We start from the raw sequence: 24,401 nt of genomic DNA, 5'->3' as shown, positions 1-24,401 counted from the left end.
TCCATCTTGGGTTCCCTCCCATTCCCTATATCACAATTGATTCTTTAAAATGAATTTTTATTCCTTGTTGAAATTTCTCATCTTCTCACCCATTGTGTTAATCTTTTTTCTAATTTCTTTAACATATCAATAATGATAATCTCTGGGTCTGCTTCCATTGATCATTTTTTCTCTTGACTTTTCAATTTCCTTTTGTTTCTTCAAATGTCTGGTAATTTTGTTTTTGTTTTTGTTTTGTAAGTAACATGTTATAAAGAACAGATTGTAGAGTTTCTGGGTTATGTTAAGATGGATCACCTTAATCCTGTCAAGTCTTGATTTTAGGCCTTGTTAGGACACACCTATTTTATTTTTGCTTATTCCTCGGAGTGGACCATACCTTAGGGTGAAATCTCCTGGTGTCTCAACTGAAAGCTTGGGGTATTCACCAAAGTTTTACAGTGTTTCCTCAGTAGTGTGGGAACTCTGAAATGTCTGCTCAGTTATCAGCCTCTTCAGAGATTTTTATTCATGGGTTTCACAAGTCTCAAACTGCATTTGCACAATTTTGGATTTGGCTAAGTATCTGAGAGAAAGTATAAATATCTCCCCCACTTTTTGTTATTCTTTCCTCCCCCCTTTAATCGATCTTTTCAGTCTTAGTATCCCCTAACTCATGTGTCTGTTTCTTCCTCTCTCTAAGTTGGATCTTTTTCCCTATATAACAGTTTGGAAGGTATCTTTAGAGAGAAAACCAATATAGTGTGGTTCACCTCCTTTGCTTCCTTCCTCTCAAAAATTATATCCCTGATATGTTTACTGTTCAGTGCTTGAGAATAATTCATTTGTATATTTTGTTGAGTTTTATTGTTTTCAGTGGGAGTGTAAATTTGATACCTGCTACCATATTATGACTGATCTTTTTTTTATTGTTTGATAAGTAAGTTTGTAGACTTAGAGTTAAGAATGGTGGTACATGCCTATAACCCAGCAACTTGGGAGCTGAAGCAGAAAGATCAGAACTTTGAGGTCAGCCTAAGCATCTTGATGAAACCCTGTCTACAAACAAACAAATAAATAAGCAACAAGAATTTCAATTATTCTATCAAGTATGTGGTAGAACATGTTAGTAATTCTAACCTAATTTGAGTTAAAACTCATAAAGATTTATATGGTTAGTCATTACACAGAGTAGCCAATTACATCATTATTATTAGAATAACAAATTACCTAATAGGATAATCAATTCACATTACAGATTTTCGTTTGGGAGTTCTAGAACCTTCATAATTTTTAAGACCCCCATTTATTCAAATGAAACTTCCAAGATCTGCTATATAGCAAGAAAGAAAGGAACATAAGGTTATGATTAATCACATTAATGCTCATACTGCAAAGGAAAATAAGACTGATATCTGCCAAAGTGTTCACATCTGTCTTTTCAGATCTCTAAGGGAGGAGGATATTCCTTTAACCCCCCTTTTGGGCTGATTCCTTTGATTATGAATATTTGCATTTTTAGATCCAGACTCTAGAATTTTATTAATTAGTGTAATAAACAAAACCCAGGCTTGTGGAGCTCAAATTTACTAGGAGAAATGGAAAAAAGATTAAAAATTTTATTTAATGATAATAAATTAACTGGAAATATGGTATTTTTTTCTTCTCTAAAGGTAAGGTGGCTTTAAAAAGTTTGCATGTGATTTTGTGACTATGTCTTTCTCCCAAACCCAACTTGCAGATGACATCTAGATCAAATATCATGATCCTTCCTACAATGGCGAGAGTGGAGCTCCATGTAAAATGTACTTGAACTATTTACACCCTGAGTAACGAAAACACTAATTAACCAGAACACATTCTACTGCTTCATTTTTAGGAAAAAAAGAAGCAAATGATTCCAAGACAAGCTTACAGCAGAGATTTAATCACCAGATGTGTACGGATGAAAATACAGGTACAAATGAATCTCTTAACTGGATCTGTATCTAAACTGTTGCATAATGATGGCTAGTCTTCAGAATTTCACAGTAGAATCAGCAATGGAATTTGCATAAAGAGTTAAACACCTTTGCAGTATGTCCAGGTGTCTCACAGCATTCTAGATTTGGGGAGTAGAAATATGAAAAAAAAAAAAAAAACTCTATCAGAGAGAATATGGCCCCAGTCACCATTTTTGTCCACTATTGACAAACCTATGTACTATGTATGACAGTCATCTTATGAACAAGACTACCTTTTCTTGTGCCCTCAGACTCCACTCAGAAAATTCTTTCCATTTCTTTGTCTTAAGTGAATCTCACCAGTCTTCTGAGAACAAAGCTTTATATGTTAGTTTCTCGAATGGGGGCATTTTGTACTCCCTGAAGCTCCAGGTTTGAGAGTGCGGTCAGTGTCTTCCCCTACCCCTTTCAGGTTGCTAATCTTTCACTCTCTAGTTAAATCTCTACATTTTGAAGCTTGTCCTCCATTTCTTATCGGGGAGGGAGGGTCTTCACTTGATCTCACTCAGTCACTTCTCCTTGTTCACTGATGATCTTTTTATCAGAGTTCCCACTCCTTTTCTACTCCAACTCCATCTATCAACTTGGATGACTTTAATAATAATGTGAATGGGCTATTCAACCCTCCAGTGAATTATACTGTCTCATCCATCCATTGCCATGCTGTGGACCTTGTCAATACTTGATACTACTGCATCAATCAAATAGCGCAAACATCTAGCATTTGCAGACTTCCTTTTATTCCGAATTGCTTTCTAAGTATCCCACTACAACCATTCTTCACCATGTGCTTCTAGTTGACTTGCCCTTTCATTTCCCCTGTCTATTAATGAATTTGTTCACCTATCCATTCATCAATCACTCTTTTATGCCTCTTTTTCTTTATATTACTGGTAGATTCTAAGATCCATTGTTTCAATTATGCTTTTGCAAATTAACTGGCAAATCTCAGCCCTGGATCAACCTATCTGTCTTCTCCATGTCTACATGCAAACCACTGAGAACAACTGGAGAGAAACATGGTGGAGCAGACTACCAATCAATGTTTAGTGACCTCATCTCAGCTTTGAAAACTGCCTGGTACCCTGGCAAACTGCTACAAAATCTCTTTAAAAGTCATTATAATCTATTACTCAGCCTTAAAGAAGAATGAAATTATGGCATTTGCAGTAAATGGATGGAACTGGAGAATATTATGCTAAGTGAAATAAGCCAATCCCAAAAAACCAAAGGTCAAATAATTTCTCTGATAAGTGGATGCTAATCAGAGGGTGGGTAGGGAAGAATAAAGGAATTTTGAATTATGCAGAGGGGAGTGAGGGGAGGGCGGGATGGTAGGAATGAGAAGGACAATAGAATGAGACAACATTATTACCCTATATACATGTGTAAAAAAAAATTTTTTTAAATATTTATCACTGTCATAAAAAAGACTGAATTATTCCAATCTAGAAGTTTCTACTCACTTGATAAAGAGTAATGAAAATATTTTCTTTCTTTAGTAATTAATAAAGACTTCTAAAAGTTAAAAAAAAAAAGAAAAGAAAAGGCATTGTATTCTTAAATCTCCTCCTCTGACAGCTGATACCCTTGCTTCCAATTTCACTGGAAAAATGAAGCGAGTAGAGAGGAACTTCACTCAGTCAACTGTTTTCTCTCTTCTAACAAAGGCCAACCATTCTAGTTCCTCAAGTTTTTCTTCAGCCCATTGATCATTTCCTCTTTCTGATACAATTCAATCGGACCCTTCCCATCAGTATCTATGCATGCTCTTGTGTCTCATTGCATCAAACCAACCAACCAATGTACCAACCAATCACCCCTTTCCCCCACAAAAAGCCTTCTGGAAACCATGTAGGTCTTCAGCTACCACACTCTCCCTACTCTCTCCTCAAACTTCTGGCCTGCATTGTCTGTGGTTTCTCTCCAAATCTTTAGCCATTATTCCCTCTACAAATCCTCAAATCTAACTCCTGCTTCAACTGCTCCATGTGAACAACTTTTGTTAGTGTCACCAATTCTTTCCATGTCACATAGTCGAATATGCTCTTCCAGTCCCATATCACTCCGCCTCACAGAATTATTCTACAGGGTTGACGACTCCCTCTTTTGAAACATTCCTTTCCTTGGGTTCCCATGATGATGCATGTTCCTCACTTCCTTCCTACTCTTCTGATTCTTTCCTTATCTTTTACCATTCATTGGTCTGCAAACTTGGAGTGCCCCAAGACTCAGTCATAGTCTTTTCTCATTCTACATCCCGCTATCAAGGCAGTCCCATCCACCCTCAAGGTTCAACTGGCACCCACACTCCAACAGCTTTCAAATTCTATATCCAGCTATACTTCCCCTCTGACTGTCCATAGGACATCTCCATCTGGATACCTTCAGTCACCTCAGGACCCTCCCGCCTGCCAGGCCTGCAGAAAATCATGGAATTATTCCTCCACATACAATGGCAATGTAAATTTGTATGTGCCTAAACCCAAACTGAGCATTGCATAATTTTATACATAAGAAAACAAAGGATGTCATGTTATTTGTGTAACATTTAGGAGAGTACCATAATTTTTGTGTATTTTTCTGCCTCCCCTATAATGCCTTAGGTTTTGACTCCTAAAACATCTACTAAAATATATTCTTTGTGTGCTCGGGACACCAATCTTTGGTCACACGTATTTCTTTCCCTAGAATGGCCAGAGTCAAGTAGATCTTGTTCATCAGAAAGGGGTCCTGCACAGCTCCAGGAGGTAGTTGTCTGTAGTTTGTCATCGTTGCCTGAAACAAAGCAAAGCAATGAGAACATCCAACAAGGCTTTGTTTTGTGTCCCCAAGTGGGCAGTAACCTCCAAGATAATTAGAACCTTCTTATTCCATTACTTTCTCACAGTCTTGGCAGGTCCCCAAATCAGTATTGGATTTTGGCATCTTGCTGCTCTCTGTGGAAAAGCACCCTGATTCCAAATAAATATTTGTAGGGAAATTTCCATTACCTGCCACTGATTTGTTACCAATGATCTATTGTTCAACTTTCAGTGTACCCATTTGTAAGCATAATAATTGCAAAGGCGCCAAGTGTATAAGCAGGGACAAATGGAAAAGGTGATCTTTAGAGACAGTGTTAAGTAGTTACGACCAACTTTCAGGTCCTGCCTTTTTGTATTTTTGCTGTGCTGGAATGATTGACACAGAAGCCATTGTCATTACTGTGTAAATCTACATGCAGAGGAAGGCATTAGCCTCTGGCCTGGGAGATTAGCAAGGCTTTAGGAACTACCAAAGGCCTCTAAGGGAGTTGGTGAATGTGGAATGAATTTACGCTGCAGTGAAAATCAATTGCTTTTCTCGTAGCTGGAGGCCTGGGGCCTGAGCGTCTTTGGAAACCTGTAGTTGGGGTCATGTAAAAGAAAGCCAGAGCCTGGAGGGGAAGGTTTCTTGAACCCCCAGGTATTGTTTGGAATAGCTCTTCTGCAGGCACATGTGTGCATTATTTCCTGACAGGAAGCCAGGGGTTTCATTGGCAGCCGGGGGCTGCGGTTCCAGGTACCAAGTGCAAAGGGCAATCAGTGTTTGCTGAATGGATGCCTCACCTTATACCCCTGACTTCTTTATATCTCTCACTTGCAAAAAGGGACTATTGTGAGATTTTCAGGGGTGAAAGGAACTTAAGTCCTTGAATAGTGCTGGTTTGTGTCTCATGCCCTGTCTTTGCTATTACAATTCTTCCTTGGATCTTTGGTCTAATTTCACTTTGTTTTTCTATTAAGTAATCTATTCATTTCTTTATGAAGCTCTTGCATTTCTTTTAGCTGATATAGTTCTCTCTCTAGGTACCCTGTGGTTTTATGGTATGAATGGTTTCTTTTATATTTTCTGATTGGATCTTCCTGATCTATGAAAAATGATTGTGATTTTTATACATTGATCCATGTCCAGAAATCTTATTGGATTCTTTTTTCTTCCTTTTAATTCTAAATTTTGTTTTTTATGTGTTCATCTTGGTGATGATTTCTAGAGCAGTGTTGACCAGTAGTAATAAATGGTAGTTGGTTTCCTTGTTGGGATATCTGCTTGGATGGAATGTTTCCAAAATTTTACCAGCAGAGGACATTTCCTTCCCTTCCCACTATGCTAAGAGTATACATCATGAATGGATATTGAATTTCATTGGCTGCTTTCTTAGCATTTATTACTGATCATATTTCCCCCTTTCATCTATTTATGGTAAATTACAATTACAGACTTTTCAAATTTAAACCATCCTGAGATTTATGTCATCTAGTTTGTATTACAAAACATTTCACCTATTGGATTGGCAAAATATTTGGGTTTGATAACCCCCTTTATTGTAAAGGCCATGGGGAAATGGGCATTTTCATATATTGCCTACAGAATGATACTTTTACAAACTCCATGGAAAGCAAGTTGGCGAATCTATCTGTTTTAGTCAGCTATTTTGCTGCTATGACTAAAGGATCTAACCTGCACAATTGTAGCAGAGGAAAAGTTTATTTGAGAGCTCATGGTTTCAGTGGTGTTAGTCCATAGAAGGCCAGCTCCCTTCCTCGGGTTTGAGGTGAGGCTGAGCATTGTGGTGGAAGAGTGTGGTAGAGGGAAAGAACTCACATTGCCATCAGGAAGCAGAGAGAGAGAGTTTCCACTCTCCAGATACAAAATATATACCCAAAGCCACGCCCCCATTCCAATCTCCTCCAGCCACACCTACCACTTCAGTTCCCACTCAGCTAATCCCTATTAGGGGATTAAATCACTGATTGGGTTAAGACTCTTACAACCCCATCATTTCTCCTCTGAACCTTCTTGCATTGTCTCACATATGAGCTTTTGGGGTACATCTCATATCCAAACCATAACATTATCAAAATGTATAAAATTACAAATGCATAGTGTTAGCTCTCTGTCACCATAACAAACACACAATGATTAAGACATAGCAACTGGTGGAGAGGAACGATTTATTTTGGCAACCAGCTTTAGGGGTTTCAGTTGATGATCAACTGGCCCTATTGTTTTAGGTCTGTGTGGCACAAGGAATGGGGTGGTGGAGCAAAACTGCTCATTTCCTGAACATGAAGTGAAAGAGAGGAGAAAGAGGTTGAGAACCCACTAACTCCTTTGAAAGGCATGCCTCCCAATGGCTAAAGACCTCCCATGAGACCACACCTCTGGAAATTTCCACCATCTACCAATAGCACCAAACTGGGGACAAAGCCTTTAACACATGGACCCATGGGGGACATTCCAAATCCAAACTAATGCACATAGACCCTTTGACCTAGTGATCCCATTTTTTTTAAAAGAGATTTATCCCTCAGACATGTAAATGATGGGTACACACATTTATTACTACATTTCCAATGATAATAGATGGGAAATTTCACCTACAGGAGACCGTTAAGTAAAGTATGAGCCTCCTTACAATGGAATCTTTATACCCAAAGGACTTAAAATTAGCATACTACAGTAACACAGCAACATCAATGTTTATAGCAGCTTAATTCACAATAACTAGATTGTGGAACCAACCTAGATACCCTTCAACAGATGAATGGATAAAGAAACTGTGGTATATATACACAATGGAATGCTACTCAGCGATAAAGAAGAATAATATTATGGACTTGCAGATAAATGGATGGAATCGGAGAATATCGTGCTAAGTGAAATAAGCCAATTCCCCCAAACCAAAGGACAAACATTTTCCCTGATAAGTGGATGATGATATATAATGGGGGTGGAGGAGTGGGGGGTGAGAGAAGAATAGAGGAACTTTAGATTATGTAGAGAGAAATGAGAGGGAGGGGAGTATAAAAATGGTGGAATGAGACAGACATCATTACCCTATGTACATGTATGATTACATGAATATATGAATCTACATCATGCACAACCATAGAAATGAAATGATGTACCCCATTTGTGTACAACGAATCAAAATGCAGTCTGTAAAAAATAAAAAAAAGAAATAATAAAAAAAAAGAAATCTCTCCTTGTGTACTCTTGGAGAGATATATGGTTAAGTAAAACAAAGTGTTCATATTATATACTTCTGGGTAAAAATATTAAAAAAAAGAACACCTACACACACAGTCAAATGTCCACACAGTCTCTATTTTATATTACTCATTTCTTCCATCCTTTTTCATTCCATGTGTGTGTGTGTGTGTGTGTGTGTGTAGTACTAGGTATTGAACCCAGTGCCTTGCAAATGCTAGGCAAGTACTCTACCACCGAGCTACATCCTCAGCCCCCAAAAGGATATGCTTTGATAGAAGGTTCAGGCATATGTATAGGTATTCAGGTAACTATTTTAAACTGCTGCATAGAATTCTACTATATGAATTTACCATACTTTATTTATCCAATTCTCTAATGCACATTTCTTTTATGTTTCGTGTTTTTTCTCTTTCAAATGGGGCTGCCATTAACATGGTACAACTCTCTTGTGTGCATGGACTGATTTCTCTAAGATACATGCTCAGGAGTGGAAGCTCTGGGTTCTTTGGGACTCTGGTTGCCATTGCAGATACGATTTTTTTCCCGGTTACTGTTCTACTGCACCCCTTTTCTCGGATCCTCTCGGCTGTAAATCTCATCTGTAAAGTCTACTACACTTTAATGTATTTCTTGCTCTCTTTCTGGATGCTTTTTCTCATGTGACCAATCAATTGCGTTTCACAGCCCGTTGGAGGCTTTGCCGTTTCTCACTCTGAACATGTGAAGAATGAACTCTGGATTCTTCTCCCATCCCTAAGCCTGTCCCATTGTAGTGAAATGATTTGCCATCTTCCTAGTTTCTCTCAGAGATTCCCTGGATGTCTTTGCTTCCCTGTCTGCATTCAATCTACCTGCATGTCCTGGTCATGGTCGGGCTTCCTTTCTTGCTCCCTCTATACTCGGACCCTTGGCAATTTTGAAGCATATGCCGATGCTGCTAGCCTAGGCGAGTCTGCTGAGTGGCATCATCAGCGCTTAGGTCCTTATAAGCATCTCACGCTTCATCTATTTGGCACATAGTAGGAGCTCAATGAATATTTGTCGAATAAATAAATGTGAAAAACCATGCTTTCACTCCCCTCCCCCAGCTTCCTCACCGCAGTACACAGCTCCATCAGGCATCTGCGGACACCCTGTGTCTGACAGTCATCCTTTCAAATCCGCATCCCATGCATCCTGAAGTCCTGTTAATTTTGCTTCCAAAATCCACCTCCACTGGCAATGCCCTAGTCAAATTCCCTGCCATGCTTCCTGATTTCCTTGCTTCTACTCCTCTCTCCCTCCATTTATGATGCAAGGAACCTGAGTGATTGTTACTGGATATAAATGGGAAGACGTTCCTCTTCTCTGGTCAGTTCTTCCAACACCTTCCTTTTTCTCTGATTGCTTAGCTCACCTTCAAGGCCCTGCCTGGTCTTGCTTGATGCCCCCACTCCAATCCTCTAGTCACCCCCTTTTTCCTGGTTTTTCAAGCACATCAAATCTTAGGGACTCCGTCTAGAACTCTCTCCTACCCCACATGTGAATGGCTCCCATTTATCCTCTGAATCTCAAGTTAAATGTCACATTTTCCAGAATCCCCCCTTAGCCCCTTAATAAAATTTGTCTCCCTGTTGTATTTCCTCCTGAGCCTGGTTTCTGTCCCTCTGAGCCCTAATGGCTCTTTAGTTAGACATGCAGTTTACTAGTCAGGAGGTGACAGATGAGCTGGTAATGTCTCCTTTTCAGTAGCCTAAGCTCCATGAGTCCAGGGACCTCTTTGTCTTGTCCACCACTGGCACTTACAGGCACTCAGTAAATCTGCCAGCGAATGGCCTGGTCTTAGCACCGTATTGGTCTACATTAGCTTTCAGTCATCTTATGAGTACATTCTTCACACTGATAGGCTGATGTCATCCAGTTTCTTCTGTCAGTGAGATCTGTTGTGGGATCACAAGTAAGTTGTCTTAAAGACTTCTACCTGTAGAGGGCCTTCATCAGCCTTAAAATCAGTGCTGAGAACTGTTCTCCAGGGCACTAATGTCTCATCTATTTAAGGCAGGATCTGGGTGTGGCTCTCCCCGTGCTGAAGGTCCTGTCTTCCTTTCCAGCCCTCTGCTGCAGGTGCTACTCCTGGAGGTGCCGTAGGTACCTGAGGGAGCTGGAAGCCCTCTGGATGTGGACTGCCACACTGACTCTGCAGGCTTTGGCTGGGATGGCCAGCTATTCAGAGCTGCAGCCTACAATAAATAATCTAGCCTCCTGCTGCATTCAGTTGGTATTATGAAGGTATTTGTTAGGTCAGTACAGCTGCCTCATAAGCACCCTTTAAGAGGGCTGCCTAATATTGGGTGGGTCTTCAAATAAATATGTGGTATTTCCAGGACTAACAACTTACAAGAAATACTAACAATTAAACAAAAATCAAATCCTTACTGATTACATGGTATTTTTACAAAAATGCACAGATTTCCCCACTCATCTCTTCTTTGAAAAGCTAGACTGATTTTAGGAAAGATAAAGAATAATGAATACTTCACTTTTTTTATTCTGGCAATTTCTTTACCACCTCTGTGTCTGGGGAGTATGCAGAAATTCAGGTTGGGATTTTCCTACCATCTTCTCCCTGTTCCCATCAGTAAGTAAAATTCCACTTCCTATTTTCCATGCATATTCTTCTATATTACTGGAAATAGATTTAATTTCTATGTCCCCTCACAGAATGAAAGGTTAAAAGATTTTATTGCTCTCAAGGGCATTGATTTTTCAGACAGTAAATATTAAATTGTGAAATGGAAGCAAGGCTTAGCAAAAATTCATTTGAGATTTATAAATATTTTAAGCACTTGAAGTTAATTCTTCCCTACTTCAGAATGATTTGGTATTTTAAACATTTGGCAATTCAGCTTGTTCTTGCAACCAATATATGAAACTTGCAATTCCTAGTTACTTTCCCTTTCTTTACAGTTATTCCTAATCACTTGAAGGAACTGAGGGTGGTGGTGTGGGCGTTGAAGAGAAATTGCAGTCATGGACAGGAAGGACTTAGAGAAAAGGAAAGGGAAGACCTGGAAGGAACATGACCTCATTTGCTCAAACCTTATGTACTTCCTAAATGTATGGGGGATATTGTGTCCTCTGAAGCACATTCTTAGCTGTTGAGGGGTGACTTCTTTCTGTTTTGTCTTTTAAAGTGGGAGCAAAGGAAGAGGCCTGGGATACATAATTTATTATAACCATCCTCACCCTTTCTCTAGTGTTAGATGCACTGTGGTGCTGTCATTCTCTAGAGTGTGAATGACCAGCTGAGATGTCGCCAAGGTCCCCTTTGCCCTATATGGACAGAGCGTGTGAGTCATCCTAGACAAGTGGTCTCAAGAGTTATGCTGGCTCTTAGTCACTTATCTTCTCTGGACCTGTCTCCTCATCTCTTAAAAAAAGATACATGTGAATCTAGAACTACCATGAGGGTTAAATGGATTAATAAATGTTATGCACTGAGAAGAGTACTTGACTCACATTGACCTGTCAATTCATAGTGCTATTATTAGCTACCATTAGTAACCTATGTTTCCCAATGGGTGTGATTTAGGGATGTTAAAGTACATTTTTGTTCTTTGTTATCCTTAGTTCCAGATGATCTGACAGCTCACATATCAAGAATCATGCCAGGCGGGGCTTTGTGATGCACACCTGCAATCCCAGCAGCTTGGGAGACTGAGACAGGAGGATTGCAAGTTTGAGGCCAGCCTCAGAAACTTGGAGGCCCTAAGCAACTTAGGGAGACCCTTTCTCAAAATAAAAAAATAAAAAAGACTGGGGATGTAGCTCAGATGAGCAGTGCATAGCTTGCATGGGGACCAGAAGTTTCCTCAAGTGGATGTGGAGGAGCTGAGAGGACCAGAATGGGAAGATGCTGAGGAAGAAGTCTTTGACCAGTGACTTTGGTCAGGTCAAGCGGTTAGCAATGTGTGTCATTTATGCCAAAGTGAGACCAGACAAGACTTCCCATGGCAGAGTCCAGCAAAAAGGACATCACCTAGACTAGCCACCCCTATGCTCATTGTCATGAGGACATTCAGCCATCTCCATATTCTGTTCTACTTTGAGAAAGAACAGAGGGAGGCAAGAAATAGTCCTTTTAGGAAATTGAATTCTAACCATCTACTTACCAGGAAGAGGTGGTTTGAACCAGAAGTGATCAAGGCACTATAAACTCAGAGTTCCAAATCTCTCCCTTCCCTTTCCTTTCCCAACCAAGAGATGAGTTGTAATATTGCATCCATTTTATAAGAAGGAAATGAAAAAACTGCATCTTTTTTGTATCCTCAAGCCGAGTTAGAAAATATTTGGTATTTCTTGCTTCATTTGTTGACTTAAAATTTTTCCCTCAGTATAAATTAAACATTCACTATCTTAATTCATAATATAATAAGAACATTGTGATGGATCATGGCTCCATCTTTAAGATTAAAGCATGATCCAAGATTGCAGTTGTACCCATAAATAAATTGCCAGATTGTAAATTGTGCACATTAAAAAATCTTTGCTTGATAACTAGCAAATTATTTCCAGAAAAAATCAATCTTCAATCACATGTGGAGCATTATAAAAATTGATTGTGTATTAGGCCATAAAGTAAGTCTCAAAAAATATCAATCATTATCATATATTATTTTCTCTGACTAAATGTGTTGAAATTTGAAGTTAATATAACAAAAATAACTTTATTCATTTGGGGAAATTTTACAACAGATTTTTAAAATTCATTGATGGATTCAAGGAGAACTCATCCATATTTAAAAGGAAGCAAGGATGAAAATTTTATTTTAATATTTGTGGTGTGAAGCTTAAGTTATACTGAAGGGGAAAGTTGTAACCACAAATGCATGTGTGAGAAACACTTATTCAAGAATTGAAAAGAACAAGAACATAAATCTACAGGAAACTCATAAAGAAAAGAAATAATAAGCACATACAGAAATTAACACAGAAAAGAGAAAAAAGACATGAAAACCAAAACATTATTTTTTAAAAAAATAACAAAGTAGATAATCTCTGTCAAGATCGCTCAAGAAAAATGGGAGAAGATATAATAATGTAACTCCAAAGGAGTTTACAATTACAAGCCAAAGGAGATTGTAATTGTAAATTCATCATAGACTTAAGCAACCATAAAAATACCATAAATAACATTTTGTCTATGATTGAAAATTTAAAAAATAATTTTCAACTCTAGTACATAAATTTGAACAATAGGTAAGTTATGGCTTACTTTCTATTAACTATGTATTTGCATGTAAATATTCTTAAAGAAATAATTGTTCAAACATTTTCGAGAGGTTGACTATGGGGTAAGAATCCAGGAGTTTGTATTATTTTCATCCATCCAAGTTTTCTAATTCTCAGCAGTGAATGTAGATTTTAAAAAAATCTACTGGAGGACTGGAATGCAAGGAGCTATGGGAACACCTGTAGGTCCTGTTCCCTCAGCTTCTGGTCCAAGTTCACATTCTAGTCCTGCAAGTTGAGTCTTCTTGGCCTGGTAGGACAGTCCTGGCCGCCATATTGTTGTGAAGTCTCCAAACTCCATTCTTCATCTTTCCCTTTCGGTGTGGATTCTTTCTGCAGCTTTCAGTCTTCTTCATTTTAGGACATTGATTCACAAGTCTCTGCAGCCTTATCCCATCTTCAGTTCATGGAAGTCCTGTCTGGGCCTACCACTTGAACTTCTGCTCCACAGAGATGGGGGTTGAGTAGGAATACAGATCAGTGTTGGATCTAATTTAAGAATTAGAAAGGTGGGATCCACTATTGTGGACTCAAATCCTCTGCCTCTTATTGGCTTTTTGAACTTGGTCATGTTTCCTAGACTGTCATCTTTAGTTTATTTATTATTTTCATCTTTAGCTTATTCATTATATATTTTATAAGGAATAAAATATATAAAACAACCACCATACAATAGGTTCAATAAATGTTACCTCTTTTCTCTGCTACTAGTTATATGTCTGTACTTGCAACTAATTTACTGGTTTGTTGGGAAAGAATGACTTGTGTATATTGCTTTTGTTTAGCATGTAGAGTTTAACTTTTCTAAACTGGAGGGTGGTGTGGGGTAAGAGTAGGGAAGGCAGTATACATAACCAACTAAGTATATACCCCACAAAATACTGTATTTCTGCACTGGTATAAAGAGTTAGTATGCTAGAGCTTTCCACAGAATATAAACATTTGACTTAAGGAAGAGAGGAATGTTCTTTTAAAAGATGGATGAATTTCTAGCTGATTGTCCTAGGACAATGGTAGTGTTCTTTTAGGTAAGATGATTTCTTTGTCCTTTAGGACAATGGATAGCAAGAGAGGAGGCTTCCCCCTGCTGGACATGGTGGGTGAGGCAGGGGGTGAAGGAAGTCATGGAATAAGAAATTGAGAACTCCCGGCTGATGTGCTGGGGAGGTGGGGGAAGAGATGGGTGTAGAGAGGGCCTACACATCACCTCACCTGGCAGTGGAGAATTCAGAGCAGGAATTCAGTAACAGCAGACTTGAAGTCTTCCTCTTCCCCCATGCCAGTCATCTCTTAGAAAGCTGGGGCATGTGCTAGATATTCTGTGGGATGGGTACCAGGGTCATTTGGGAAAAGATGACCCCAAGAAGGGAAGAATTGAAAATGTCTGAGATTCCTGTGAAAAGCAAGGTAACAGTCCCTGTGTGCTCGGTAATTCAGAAATGCTGCTGCTGTGGCTAGATCTGAAGTGTTTCGTTTTAGTGATCTCCATGGTGGGAAAAACTTGAGCTAAACTTTGTGACATGTGTAGGATGTGGGTAGGGGTATGGCATGTCTTTGGGATATTTTGTTTGTTTTTGACTTTTTATTTTTAATGTCTTCCTTTAACTTTTTAAAAAACATTATTCTATTGTTTCTTTTCTGTTCATTCTACTGTATGTATTAGGATTCATCTTGACATAATTAAAAAAAGGATGGAATATAATTTGCTCAAATTCAGTCCTCAGTATTTGTTCTTTCCCTCTCCTTGTTCCCTTCCTTATACTCTACTGATATTTGTGCTGTTTACTTTCAGATCTTTTTTTTTTTTTTTTTTTTGGTTAGTGTCTTTGTGAATATACATGATGGTGAGATTTACTTTGGTATATTTGTGTATTTACATAGGAAAGTTAGGTTAGATTAATTTCTCCGTTCTTCCCTTATTCTGTCTATTCTCCATCCCCCCCAGTTCCCTTCATCTAACCCACTGATCTTCCTTCTTTTTTGATAGACCCCTGCTTCCCTTTCTCTCTCTTTCTTTCTCTCTCTTTTCCTTCTTATTTGGACTAGCTTCTGCATATCAGAGAAAACATTTGATCTTTGGTTTTCTGAGTCTAGCTTTAAAAATATGGAATGCTTTATGGATTTGCAGGTCATCCTCTCACAGGGACCATGCTAATCTTCTCTGTATCCTTCCAATTTTAGTATTGATGCTGCCAAAATGAGCACTCTTTAGAATCTGTACAAGGAACCAGAACCTATAAATTAGCTGTCGTTTCCTGTTGATCTATAAATGCCTGTTTGAATAAAAGGCTTCTTTGGATATTGCTGGATATCTCCTTCTGAAAGTTGGGAAGTTTCTAAGAGGTTGTTAATCATCCCGCCCCTCTAAACAGCCCTGCTACTTCTCCTTCTTTGGCTCCTCTCCCTCAGCTTGAAGGTTGACTCATTGCTCCTCCAGGAAACCTTCCCTTCTCTGGTCCCTCCCTCAGTTCTCGAGCATCTCATCCATCCCAAGTTTATGCCTCTTTTCATAGGTGAAGGATCTCAAGATGGCGGCTCAGCTCCCAAGTGTTGGATGCCTATTTCCTCATGCATGTCCTGGGCACCTTAAACTCGGGGCATCCCAGACTAATGAGATGACTTCATTCATTAGGGTTAGGCCCTTTAGAGTGACAGGTCATCCCTGTCCTCCCTCATCACCAGCACCTTGGTGCTATTCCCCTGCCTACACTCCACTCTGCAATGCAGGAAGAGGGTTCTCAGAGCTACTATAACTCATCCCTCTGTGTCTTTGCTCAGGTAACAAACATTCCCATCCCCCCACAAGTTCTTATCTCTGATTGGCCAAATCTTAATACCAGATGAAATATTTCTTTCCGTGAAGTTTTATCTGGTTCTATAGCCCAGGATATCACCTATTGTTTGTGGACTTCCCTTCTCATTTTATCAGCATGTTCCCATGCTGTTTCTTGTATTGCTTTTCCTGAGATCTGTGTCACATTCTTCCCTCAACATCCTGAGCTCATTGCGAGCAGATATTTATCTAATTCATTTCCTTATACCTCTCAATGATATGTACATATTTGGGGTCAATAAATTAGTCTTGTGGCCATTAATACACTAAGTGCATCCTAGTCACAAACTTGCCTGTTTCTCCAGCTGGTGGAGAAGTTTCTTGAGGATGTGACTGAGCATGATTCAACTTTGTGTCTGCTATATCAACTGAGCATGGTCCTGGAACAACCTAAATATACAATAAATGTTGAATTGAATGTTTGATGGGAACTCCACTAATGATTTAGTATTTATTATATCTTGAATATTTAAACATTAAAAGTTTTGGATAGAGCAGGTGAACCTATAAAAGATATTGAGAAGGGGTTTAGGACAGAAATCTAGAAGAACATGGTATCACAGAAAAGGGAAGAGTTACATGGAGAGAGGACTAAATAAGAAGACATCTGGTTTAGCAGCATGTACATCTTTGGGGATCTATTTTTTTTTTTTTTTGTGGTGCTGGGGATTGAACCCAGGGCCTTGTGCTTGCAAGGCAAGTACCGACTGAGCTATCTCCCCAGCCCCAATCCTTTTTTTTTTTTTTTTTGAGAAGGGAACAGAAGCCAGAGTGGAGTGCGTTGAGAAATGAATGAGAGCTATAGACATCTCTCATTGATGATTTTTGGAGAAAAAAAAGTATTGAAAATCTTGCCTCTGAGAGGAGGAAAGTAATAGGGATGCAAATAGATATTGGAGTGGGATCCAGAGAGGATTTTTTTAAAAAATGGGAATATACAGCAGTGCATGGTGGCACACACCTGTAATCCCAGCAGCTTGGAGGCTGAGGCAGGAGGATTGCAAGTTCAAAGCCAGCCTCAGCAACTTAGTGAGGCCCTAAGAAACTCAGCGAGACCCTGCCTCAAAATAAAAAATATAAAAAGGGCTGGGAATGTGGCTCAATTCTTGAGAGCCCCTGGGTTTAATCCCTGGTACCAAAAACAAACAAACAACAACAAAAAAACCCTAGGAACATACATTAGTATTCTTAGAAGCTTAGGGAAGAAGACTGAGGGAGAGGAAATATAGAAAGCTGACTAAGAAATGTATTTACACAATAATTATTTTTGCATGATAAAGGTGGATAAAACATCAGGGAAGAGCATTTGTAACATACATAACAGATGTAATGCAAAATTTGGAATATCATAACTGAGGTTGAAAAGCATATTTTTTATCTTTATGCAGCTTGCTTCTCAGCCCTCCTTTCTGTCTGTAGCAGAAGACAATCACATTAAAGAACAAAAATATGAAAAAAATCTCCTTAATGTAACTTAGTTGTCCTTAAAAACCCAGATCATACATCCTGTCTTCATCCTTCTCTGCTGCCCTTTCACTTTTGCACAAACTTCTGTTGGCCAACGTAACACTATTTTGTAATTACACACTGCACATCTATTCCAGTGTGACCCTGATTTTGTCAAGAGCAGGAATGTTCTTAGTGCCCAGCACAGGCTTATCACCCATGATAGTTGCTGACTCTTATTGATTAATAGTCATTTAAGTTCCTGGTGTGCTTCAGTGTTTGGAGTGTTAGTTGGAACATTTTCTGCAATTGTCTCACTCCAAGAAGGAACATTATCAGTCCTTTGTAGGCTCTATTGGGCCCCTGCTTAGATCCCACCTTCTCCAAGAATAACTGCTGATTTCTAGCACCACAGATGAGTTTTTGGATCTCATGTAAAGTGAATCATACAGCTCGCATCCTTTTGTGTCTGACTTCTTTTTGCTCAACATTATATTTGTGAGATTCAAATGTGTGTGTCAGTGGTTGATTGTCTTGCATTGTTGTGTAGTATTTTATTGTATGAATAGTGATTAGGATTTTAATAATAAAATCTTCTTTGCTTTTTAGACAAAGGGCCTTTCCTAAATCTAGAATATTATTTAGCCAAAGATATATTTAGTTTTGTAATATTTTTCCTATCCTGTATAGATCTCTAAAACATAAGGAAGAGTCAGATTCATATTCCTCTTTCTCCTATAAAGCATGATTTAAAAACGTGAAGATAAAAATTAATAAATATTCACTCAGTTCCCTTTTGTAGAGCTGGGTAAGACGTTGGGTTTCTAGGCTTCTGTTCTGTAGGACCACCTTGAATGTTAACTGGGACTGTGGAAATAACGGGGAGTGGGCCTCCTTGAGGGGAAACCTCCTTTTCCTGACAGCTCTGTTTTGTGTCTCCCCATCTCTCCCACGTGGATGGTTTCCAGTAAGATGAGTCAGAAAATGGCCAAGGAGGGTCCCAGACTCTCCAAGAACCAGAAGTTCTCCGAGCACTTCAGCATCCACTGCTGCCCGCCATTCACCTTCCTCAACTCCAAGCGTGAGATCGTGGATCGGAAATACAGCATCTGCAAGAGCGGCTGCTTCTACCAGAAGAAAGAGGAGGACTGGATCTGCTGCGCCTGCCAGAAGACCAGGTGAGTGGTCGCGCTGGCCCTGGCGCCGGGGCTGGGCACCGGCCAGTCGTCTCTGGGCTCCAAGTCCACCCTGCCACTGGCTCTGTGATGCTGGGGTTGGGGCTCCGCGAACCGCTCTCCGGGATCCTGACAGTTAGCTCCCTGCTAGGTTCGGACACTGGAAGGCACTCCAGGGCCATCGGAAGGTGGGAGGGGCAGCAGGGCCTTCCTCCCTGTTTCCAGCTCCTGTCAGCATCCCTTAAGCAGCAGAGGAGAGCCCTGGCTCCAGCCTCCAGCTTCTTTTGGCCCTCTCAGAACCAGCCGCCGTGCCACGTCCCCTCAGAGGCCCAAGCAACAGCCAGCGGCGCCCCCCGCGGTGGTCAGAGCACCAGCCAAGCCACGGTCCCCTCCGAGGTCTGAGCGTCAGCCGCGTCCCCGCCCAGAGGTCCGACCACCACCAGCCAAGCAGCGTCCCCCTCAGAAGTCCAAGCAACCGCCACGCAGCAGCCCCCTCAGAGGGCCAGGCGCCAGCCGTGGGGGGTCTCCCAACAAAGCTTCTAGGTTCTGGTAACACCATCTCTTCCCTTTTGTTTCCCCAGCCCTAAGGTTAGTAGCTGTTGCCTGTACTTGTAAACATGGGGCTCTCTCCACGGCCCTCTCTCAGCCTTACCAGACTTGTATAATCAATTCCCTGCATTAAATCCCCTCTGTTTGAAATACCCAGTGTGGCTTCTGCTTTCCTCCTGGACACTGTCGGTCCATACCTCATGTGGCCCTGTCCTTTGTCTAGTAGAATTAGAAATCATGAAGTTACCAATTAAGATTATTGATCACAGTAACAGATTGAATCAAGGATTACCTCCAAGGATTACCTCCATTCTTGTGCCTCAGAGAGGAGGAATGGTGACTGTTAGAATATCTGTGTTTGTGTGGAGGGAGAGGTTCAGCCCGTTCTGATTCTCATCCTCTCAGCACACTTCATCAGATGTCAGTCTCAGTGGCAATGCCACTCATTAGTTTGCCTCTGGAGTCATTCAGCAAACCTTACTGTACACCCATTGGAGTCTATGCTCTGTGGTGGAAGGGAACATGGCAATGAACCCACCAGGGCATTTGTGATTCACCAGGACCAAGTAAGAGAATAATTGGTGGCAGTATAGAGTGTAAAGGCTCCAGTATTGCCACAATCAGGATGTATCTTGACCATGGGGCCCTTGAGTAGAGAGTTATTGGCACAGGGATTTGGGGCTCCAGGGAGGAAGTTAGGTTAGGGTGAACAGAGGGTTAGAGGACGGTGATCCATGTAGAGGGAACAGGAGAACCAGAGAGGCGCACGTTCATCTGCCCTTAGTTGGGTTGGCTTTTTCCTTCTTAAATAGACTTTAATTTTTGGGAATAGTTTTAGGTTTACGATAAAATTGAGGGAAGGCACAAAGATTTCCCCTGCATCCCCTGACCTTATGCAGGGCTGGCCAACGGTTTAGTCCTTTTATTATTTTGGAAAGTTAATTTGCTATATAGGACAGAAATGGGTGTTAATTGTATTTGATATGCTCATATCTACTCTGATACCCGGCACCTGTATAGCACGTTACTGAGTGTAGATATCACATGATGTTTACTAATTTAGTAGAAAGATGAATCAACCAGAAAGCATGTTCACTGATTCATCAGTGAAGCCCGGGGATCTGCATTTTCAACAAGCATCCTTTCCCCAAGTGTAGTGAGAAAGTACAAAGAGTACATGATGAACAACCCTGACCTAAATCTTCTATAAATAAATGGTCCAGATTATCTGTGATATGTAGTAAGAAATGTGAAAAGTACCAAATTTATGGTATCAAAGTGAAAGCATTAAAAAGATGCAGGATCGGGTGTAAGGGGCTGGAGTAAAAAGTGGCAAGGTGAGGTAAGTTTCAATATGCAGGATTGGTTAAGGGAGCAGAGGAAATTTTCTAAGAGGCATGTCATCTATGCTAAGTTCAGTGATTGCTCTTTGCTGGAAAGGACTTGGAGAGAAACCTTAAAACAATTAAAGCAAAACCAGCCATACGTTTGTCTGGATCCGGCTTTGCTCATTTGTTTACCTGAATTCAAGACATCCTAGTGTTGGGGTGTCTTGACTCCCTTGGTTAAGTCCTCTTAGTGAGTGTCAGAGAAGGTGCCATTGCCTTCTCAGCCATCATTCCATACCTGGGGACAGAGGACCCAAAAGGCTACCTTCATAATGTCCCATAACTTTGCTTGTGTGCCATCTGAGCCCTACCTGAGATACTTATTTTCTCTTCTCAGAATCTCAAAGGTCCTAAGGTGATGTAGTAAATCTATTTCATTATGATATTATCTATTTGCTTTATTGATACAGATTGACTAGTGCAAATCAAAGGAATAGGAGGTGGATTAAGGGAAAAAATTCACTCTTAGGCAGAGCTACTCAGTCAGGCTTTTAAAAAGGGTAGAAAAAATTTCTCTGAAGCTGACTTACCTTCTGAAATGGTCCCACACCTGAGGCTTTGCCTTGAGAGGTTAGACAATTCTGACAAAGGACTTTGGGGTTTGTATTAACTTCCTTGCATAGGTCTCCTCAAAAACCAGAGCATAATTTAATCTTAGAAACGAATTGGTATGATTCCCAGAATCCTGATTGAACACGGTAGCATTCCTGTATTTGATAAGAGGAAACTCTGGAATTTCCCATTTAGTTTATCCTGCTCCCTCAATTTTTTAAAGATTTTAGGACTTCACAAGGTTTCTCTTCCTCTAGTGTTAATGCATTTTCTGGGCTGAATCTCCTTTGGTCCTCCGTGCTCTGCTTTTGGGAGCTGGAGATCTGTGGTTCTTTGAAAATCAGAAGGCCATAATTTGGAGCCAGTCAGTCACACGTATTAGGCAGTACTGCGGGGCTTTAACTCATCCATTGACATGTCTTATATTGCACCAAATCAAGCACTGCCCATCAGAAGCCTGGAAGACCAATTTATTTCCGCATGTGTTTATCAAGACTGTTCATCAAGACCTTGTGCATAGGACTGCACCAGGCTCTGAAAATTAAGGGAAATGAAGTAGGCCTTGGTTTGAGCTGCTCAGATGATATTTATGTGTCCATCCTTCAGTGATGCAGCTGTTAATTCCAAGGTCAGCCCTGTCCTTGGCCACCTCCACCCTCAGCCCACATCCAATGCTTTTATCTCCTAGATCTCTCTCCTTTAGTCATTTATTTATTTCATTGTCTCACTGTATCAGATGATAAGATCAAAGCTCAGGAAAGATAACTGAGGAAAAGGTAAGTAGATTTAGGTTCTGCATGGGATTTATTCTCTAAGAAACAGAGAATGCTATAGTCTTGAGTCTCAAAATTGAAGCAAGCCCCAGTTTGGTGACTGGTTGACCACTTGCTATCTTGGGCCAGGCATGGCAACATAGTGCTTTTAAAGTTTAGGAAAGCACCACCAGCTGAATAATTCATAATGGTTTCAGCAATGGGATAGAAACCACCATACTTTCCTTTTGCAACTGCGGAAGGAAAGATTTATATTTTTATGTTGTTTTGAGTTTGGAATTATCAGGACCTAAAAAGAACAGTTCAGTTATAAGTGGTTTTATAATTGGCAATAACAATTGAAAACTAGAATTTACTTTGGAAGAAGGATGACCAATAAGCGGTTACTATTGGGGGTCTGAGAGTCTGCACTGACAGTACCAGCCTTTGGAGCCACCTACAAAGGTCCAGGCTGTTGGGTAGAGATTGCCTTCCTGTCTTTTAGGCATGTACACCTCAACTTTCCCTGAACAGCTTCTGTAACATAATTTGTCCTCTTTTGTCTTTCCTGATGCCGAAGAGGTTGACTCTGCAATTTCTCCTTCCAGAGAAACAGAGAACACTCTCCCTTTCTTTGTGCAGGATTGGGTAACCTAGCTCTTGCAATTCTTTTTCTGGGTCCTGCCTCTATTTCCCCAGGTGAAAAAACATGAACTTTGTAGTAATATCTTGGAATTTCCTTCTTACATGTTTGAGGGAAAACAGGAATACATTATTAATTTCATCCTAGTGATTATGTCTTGGCATTTTATTTTTGATTTCTTCAGCCAAAAAAAAAAAATTAGAAATTTATCTATTTTTTTCCACATAATAGCAGAGCTAGGGAAAGGACATGAGCCTTTGCTCTATTCAGGCTCTTGCCTTACCTGCCTCCCCAGGTTTCATTATTGCTTTTATGAGTTTGAGTGACTGAACTACGTGGACCTTGCCACATAGTCTTCCCATAGGGAGCAGGCCTATGTGCATCCTGCACAGTGCCTATGCTGAGCAGGAGCTGGTACCAAAACCTGGGCAAGACAGGGAGGGAGGCCTCCCATCTGAGAAGCTGTGTGTGGTTACTCAGTATGACAGTCCCTGCCTGCTCGCACATCCTTACCTAATCTGGGCCACATGGGTAGCAGTTCCCTCTCTAATAGCCTTAACTCTGTTGACCTCTACCTCCCACAACACTTGCACATAAATCCCCTGTTCTAGATTGAGTTCATGACCCGCCTACTCATCTCTGGTTTCCCAGCTGCTGAGTGTAGTGTGTATGCACAGAGCTGCTGCACAGCTGAGAAAAGATTCACAACCCCAAGGGTTGGTGCCACAACAGATGGGTGAACCCCAGCTCCTAGACCAGCCTGCCTCCACCAGCCCCACATGTGAATCGGGTTACACGTCTACCTTCAGATCCTCCCTTTCCACTTCAGAGGATGAAACATTTGTTCCTTGATCAGGCCGGGCACCCTCCTCCCCGCTGCACACACCCGTGATCTTCCTCCCTCTACTCCTCTCTTCTCCAGGGTCTTGCTTGCACAATTTATCTACCTCCCTACTCACTTCAGCCTTTTCATATTGTCTCTTTCTCTTTATCCTTTAACCTGTTGAGCTGTGTCCTAGTAGCTGGGTTTCCCTCTGACTTGGTTTCATCTTTTTTCTTCCCTTCGCTGACAAATTTGAAAAAGAATAATGTAAACTTATCATCGTTACTTCCCCAAATCCCATTTACATTTCAGTTGATGGGGCTCTGATTTCTGCCCACATGCCTTCACAGGAATTTCTCTTAAGTAGATTCCTCCGGAAGTGTTGACGCAGGGCAAGCAGTTTATTTGGGAGGTGAAGCAAAGACTGGAGGAAGTGAGACCAAAATGAGGCAGCCAATTAAAAACAAATGCTTTATGCTACTGACTTCTGCTGTGAGAAGCAGAGTATCTTTTAATAAGCCTGTAGATAATCTACAAAGATGCTTATTTAGTGAAGTGTCTCCTCCAATATTTTGTGTATTTTAAAAATCGGGTCATTGTTTTCTAATTATTTTGTTTTGAGATGTTTAAAAAAAGTCTGGATATAAAAATTATTTAAAAATTATTAAAAAATACTTTTTGAATGTTTTCTCTGTTTATGACTTCCATTTCATTTTTATAACAATGTTTTGGGAAGAACTGAAAATTTAATTTTTGACAAAGTCAAACTTACCAAATTCTTTTATGGGTCACAGTTTTTGTGTTGCATGTAAAAGATCTTTTCCTAACCCAAACTTGCAAACATTTTTATCCTATGTTTTGTTCTAGAAACTTAAAATTCTAGGTTTTACATTTACGCTATTATCCATTTGGAGTTAGTTATTTTGTAAAGGGTGTGATGTATGATTGGAGTGTAATTTTTTATGTTTA

At 40.2% G+C, this 24,401-nt stretch overlaps 1 protein-coding gene and 1 non-coding gene across 6 annotated transcripts in view; one reads left to right on the top strand and one right to left on the bottom strand.

Annotated features, from left to right (window-relative positions):
* Positions 1-24,401, top strand: part of Mobp (myelin associated oligodendrocyte basic protein) — a 51,317-nt gene that overhangs the window by 9,994 nt on the left and 16,922 nt on the right. For 2 of the 5 annotated variants that reach the window (XM_047531025.1, XM_047531026.1), the window contains exons 2-4: positions 1,859-1,936; positions 18,519-18,728; positions 19,023-19,268. In XM_047531025.1, the coding sequence (XP_047386981.1) occupies positions 18,523-18,728; positions 19,023-19,268 (452 nt within the window). In that variant the 5' untranslated portion in view covers positions 1,859-1,936; positions 18,519-18,522. Of the gene's footprint in view, positions 1-1,858; positions 1,937-18,518; positions 18,729-19,022; positions 19,279-24,401 lie in introns of those variants that run through there. The other 3 variants (XM_047531027.1, XM_047531028.1, XR_007105745.1) reach the window with 3 other exon arrangements.
* Positions 15,370-15,476, bottom strand: LOC124969636 (U6 spliceosomal RNA). The gene has a single exon (XR_007106009.1). It is a non-coding gene; the product is annotated as a U6 spliceosomal RNA (small nuclear RNA).

The sequence above is a fragment of the Sciurus carolinensis genome, chromosome 17, assembly GCF_902686445.1.
Source record: "Sciurus carolinensis chromosome 17, mSciCar1.2, whole genome shotgun sequence".
NCBI classification, from domain to species: domain Eukaryota; kingdom Metazoa; phylum Chordata; class Mammalia; order Rodentia; family Sciuridae; genus Sciurus; species Sciurus carolinensis.
The sequence above is the reverse complement of the archived record's forward strand: the minus strand, read 5'-3'. Positions and strand labels throughout refer to the sequence as shown.